Source organism: Capricornis sumatraensis, chromosome 2 (genome assembly GCF_032405125.1).
Source record: "Capricornis sumatraensis isolate serow.1 chromosome 2, serow.2, whole genome shotgun sequence".
NCBI lineage: Eukaryota > Metazoa > Chordata > Mammalia > Artiodactyla > Bovidae > Capricornis > Capricornis sumatraensis.
The window spans coordinates 78,841,422-78,846,386 of NC_091070.1; the positions used below are offsets into that span (position 1 = coordinate 78,841,422).

At 43.8% G+C, this 4,965-nt stretch overlaps 1 protein-coding gene across 1 annotated transcript; it reads left to right on the forward strand.

Annotated features, from left to right (window-relative positions):
- The first annotated feature begins 211 nt into the window (after window positions 1-211).
- Window positions 212-1,186, forward strand: LOC138074389 (olfactory receptor 6E1-like). Its single transcript, XM_068966516.1, has one exon. The coding sequence runs from the start codon at window positions 212-214 to the stop codon at window positions 1,184-1,186; it is 975 nt and encodes a 324-aa protein (XP_068822617.1).
- The last annotated feature ends 3,779 nt before the right edge of the window (window positions 1,187-4,965 follow it).

Consider the following 4,965-nt stretch of genomic DNA (forward strand, 5'->3'; position numbering starts at 1 on the left):
GGTAAAGGCAAAACTTTCCCCAAAAAGAATATCAGATAATTGAATCAAAGCATGTAACTTGATGCTAACTCAGTGAGGAATCTGGACAACTGGCCTGAGGAGGGAGGGAAAGGGACCTGCAGGTTGAAGAAATAAAGGATTCCTTCAGCTCAAAATCCCTCTTTCCTTTCAGTTCCAAGTGTCCTCAGATCCAGAAACATCACGACTCCTGATGCTGCACACCTCTGATTGGTCATTCCCAGCAGAGCCCAGAGGAGCCACGGGGAACCACACCACTGTCACCAACTTCATCCTGCTGGGGCTCTCACATGCCTGTGAGCTGCAGATGCTCCTCTTCCTGGGGCTCCTCCTGACCTACCTGCTCACTCTACTGGGGAACCTGCTCATCGTGGTCCTCACCCTCATGGACAGGCGCCTCCACACCCCCATGTACTACTTCCTCCGCAACTTTGCTGTCCTAGAGATCTGGTTCACCTCGGTCATCTTCCCCAAGATGCTGACCAACATCCTGACTGGAAACAGGACCATCTCCCTAGCCAGTTGCTTTCTCCAGTTTTTCCTCTATTTCTTCCTGGGCACCACAGAGTTCTTCCTACTGGCAGTGATGTCCTTTGACAGGTATGTGGCCATATGTAACCCCTTGCGTTATGTCACCATCATGAGCAAAAGGGTCTGTGTCCAGTTAGCTCTTTCTTCATGGATCACGGGATTCCTTCTTATAGCCATTCCATGTTCCATCATATTTCAGCAACCATTCTGCGGTCCCAATATCATTGATCATTTCTTCTGTGACAGCTTTCCACTCCTGGAACTCATATGTGCAGACACAAGTCTGATCGAGCTTCTGGGTTTCATCCTGGCCAACGTCAGCCTCCTGGGCACTCTGTCCGTGACGGCCACCTGCTATGGCCACATCCTCCACACCATCCTGCGCCTCCCCTCAGCCAAGGAGAGGCAGAAAGCCTTCTCAGCCTGTTCCTCCCACATCACTGTTGTCTCTCTCTTCTACGGCAGCTGCATCTTCATGTATGTCCGGTCGGGCAAGGGTGGCCAGGGGGAAGATAGGAACAAGGTGGTGGCCTTGCTCAACACCGTGGTGACCCCACTGCTCAATCCCTTCATCTACACCCTGAGGAACAAACAGGTGAAGCAGGTGTTTAGGGAGCAGGTGAACAAGCTCTTCTAATAAACCTGTGGATCCAAGAGGCTGTACATAAGATCCCCAGTCAAGCTAAGGGAGCATCAGGCCTCTGCAACAGATGGAGGTTTTCTCATCCAGAAAAAGCTTGATGACATGTTTCTGGGGTGCCAGTCACTGTGCAACTCAGCATCAACTCATAAGCTCTGTGGCCCCTCAAGGCATTTTTAGTAGTTATCATATCTGAATATTTTTCTTCACTCCATCAACGTCTGCTTGGCTTCCCAGCAGAATATAAGTTCTTTGATGGCAGGTACTAGCTCTATTGGAGAAGGGCATGGCAACCCACTCCAGTATTACTCCCTGGAGAATCCCATGGACCAAGGAGGCTGGTGGTCTACAGTCCATGGAGTCACAAAGAGTCGGACATGGATGAAGTGACTTAGCATGCTCACACACACACACTAGCTCTATAATTCACCATAAGCCCCAACAACAATCCATTGTCATAGACCAAATGATCTGTAAGCACTTTCAGTCCGATTGATTGCTTTGTGTCTGTTTCTCCAGCACCATCAGAGGAGAGGAGTACAGTCCTCTGGTAGCCCTGTCCTCATTTCAGTCTTACACTCCTGTCACAAAAATACATCAGCAAGAACTCAAAGATAAGAATACTTGCTTATGATTTTACATAGAAGTTACTTATGCTTCTTTAGTATCAAAAGTCTTAGAAATTCCTCATTCCTACTGAGAAAGATGCTTCTACCTACTAACTGGTTACTTTCCTGAGTCCCAGCTTTCTGATCTGTAAAAGAGGATAACAATATCCATTCCAGAGGATTGTGATGAAATATCAGAGATATTCTATGCAAAGTGCCTCTAGTGACTAGAGGATAATAATTCCTCACTAAATGTTAGTTCCTTTCATGTGTTTCTCACTCACCTTCCCTATTTTCTTTTGATTTTCCACAGTTACTAACAAGTGCTTTTTTGTTCAAAATGCCTTAAATGTTTAAAAATGTTACAAATTGTATATTCAAAATGTTATATTAAGTCATATATAAAGTTACATACAGTCTTTCACTTTGAAATTTGTTACTAAGTTGTTTAATATTTGATGAAGTTGAAATTAAGTCATATTGGTAAATAATCAAAGATTAAATAAAGAAATTAACTTATTCTTAACCAAAAATTATTACATGAATAACATGTTCAAGGAAATATTCTATGTCATCTACGAGATAATAATATATGCCCTTGAAGAATCTGAAGTCTAATAAGGAAGATAGAAAGTACACAAATAGCTATAGTCTAGGGTATAAAATGATTTTTTTGAGAAAATACCATATGTAGCTCTTCAATGATAAATTTGAAAAACAAGAGGAAATTAATGATTCCCTAGAGAAAGAGAATTTTCAAAAACCAAAAAAGAAATAGAAAACTTAACTAGGCAAATTACCACAGAAAGATTTCAAAAGGGATCTACTATAAACTAAAATACAATGTTCTCAACAACAAAAACAAAGAGGTCTACAAATGGCCAATAAAGACATGAAAGATGTACAACATCACTAATCACTTAGGGAAATGCAAATCAAAATCACAACGAGATACTACTTAACACCCATTAAGATGGCTATTCAGAGAAGGCAATGGCACCCCACTCCAGTACTCTTGCCTGGAAACTCCCATGGACAGAGGAGCCTGGTAGGCTGCAGTCCAAGGGGGTCGCTAAGAGTCGACACGACTGAACGTCTTCACTTTCACTTTTCACTTTCATGCATTGGAGAAGGAAATGGCACCCACTCCAGTGTTCTTGCCTGGAGAATCCCAGGGATGGGGGAGCCTGGTGGGCTGCCGTCTATGGGGTCACACAGAGTCAGACACAACTGAAGCAACTTGGCAGCAGCAGCAGCAGCAGCAAGATGGCTATTATTTTTTCCAATACTTTTGTATAGAAAATAGCAAGTGTTGGCAAGAATGTGGAGAAACTAGAACTCTTGTGCACTGCTGATGGGAATGTCTAATGATGCAGCCACTGTGGAAAATAGTATCAGTTCAGTTCAGTCGCTCAGTCGTGTCCAACTCTTTGTGACCCCATGAATCGCAGCACGCCAGGCCTCCCTGTCCATCACCAACTCCCGGAGTTCACTCAAACTCACGTCCATCGAGTCAGTGATGCCATCCAGCCATCTCATCCTCTGTCGTCCCCTTCTCCTCCTGCCCCCAATCCCTCCCAGCTTCAGAGTCTTTTCCAATGAGTCAACTCTTTGCATGAGGTGGCCAAAGTACTAGAGTTTCAGCTTTAGCTTCCAAAGAAATCCCAGGGTTGATCTCCTTCAGAATGGACTGGTTGGATCTCCTTGCAGTCCAAGGGACTCTCAAGAGTCTCCTCCAACACCACAGTTCAAAAGCATCAATTCTTCGGCGCTCAGCCTTCTTCACAGTCCAGCTCTCACATCCATACATGACCACAGGGAAAACCATAGCCTTATGGCAGAAAGCGAAGAGGAACTAAAAAGCCTCTTGATGAAAGTGGAAAGCAGTATGGCAGTTCCTAAAAAAAAGGAAACAGATTTACCATATCATCCAGCAATCTCACTTCTGGATATACAGCCAAAAGAAGAGAAAGAGGGACTCAAAGAGATATCTTTATATCCTTGTTCATAGCAGCATTATTCATAATAACCAAAAAGGCAGAAACACCACAAATGTCCACAGATAATTGAATGGATAGCCTAAATGTGGTATGTACATTCAATGGAATACTATTCAGCCTCAAAAAGGAGTAGAATTTTGGGGTTTCTCTGGTGGCTCAATGGTAAAGAACCAATCTGCCAAAGCAGAAGATGCAGGTTCAATCCCTGGTCCAAGAAGATCCCACATGCAGCGGAGCAACTAGGCTCATGCACCACAACTACCGAGCCTGTGCTCTAGGGCCTGGGAACCACAACCACTGAGCTAGCACACCTCAGCTGCTGAGGCCCATGCACCCTGGAGCCCGTGCTCTGCAACAAGAAAAGCTACCGAAATGAGAAGTCTACACAGCACAAGAGAGTAGCCCCTGCTTCCTGCAGCTAGAGAAAAGCTCATGCAGCAGTGAAGACCCAGCACAGTCAAAATAAATAAATGATCTTTTTAAAAAAGGAATGGAATCCTGATAAATCGTACAACTTGGAGGAACCTTGAAGACATTACGCTCACTGAACTAAGTACAACATAAATGGGAATGTGCTGTATGAGTCCACTTACTTGACGTATGGTGGTCACTTTAGTCACTAAGTCATGTCCTACTCTTCCAACCCCATGGACGGCAGCCCACCAGGCTCCTCTGTCCATGGGATTTACCAGGCAAGAGCAATGGAGTGGGTTGCCGTTTCCTTCTCCAGGGGATCTTCCTGACCCAGGGACTGAACCCGTTCTACACTCTAGTCAGATTCTTTACCCCTGAGCCACCAGGCAAGCCATTATATGAGGTATAGAGTAATCAAAGTCATGGAGACAGAAAGTAGAATGGTGGTTAACAGGGGCTGAAGGTGGGGGTAGGAATGAGGAGTTATTATTTAAGGGATACAGAATTTCAGTTTGGATGATAAGTTCAGGAGATGGATAATGATGATGACTGCACAACAAGGTGAATATACTTGATGCCAACAAACTGTACATTTTAAAGTGACTAAAATGGTAAAGTTTATATTATTATGTATTTTACCACAATAAGGAAAGTACAGATTCCAGATCAAAAACAAAACTACATTACCTTTGACTCCTCTTTCTCTTATATTCCACAACTAATCTGTTAATTCTGTGGATCATACATTCAAAAT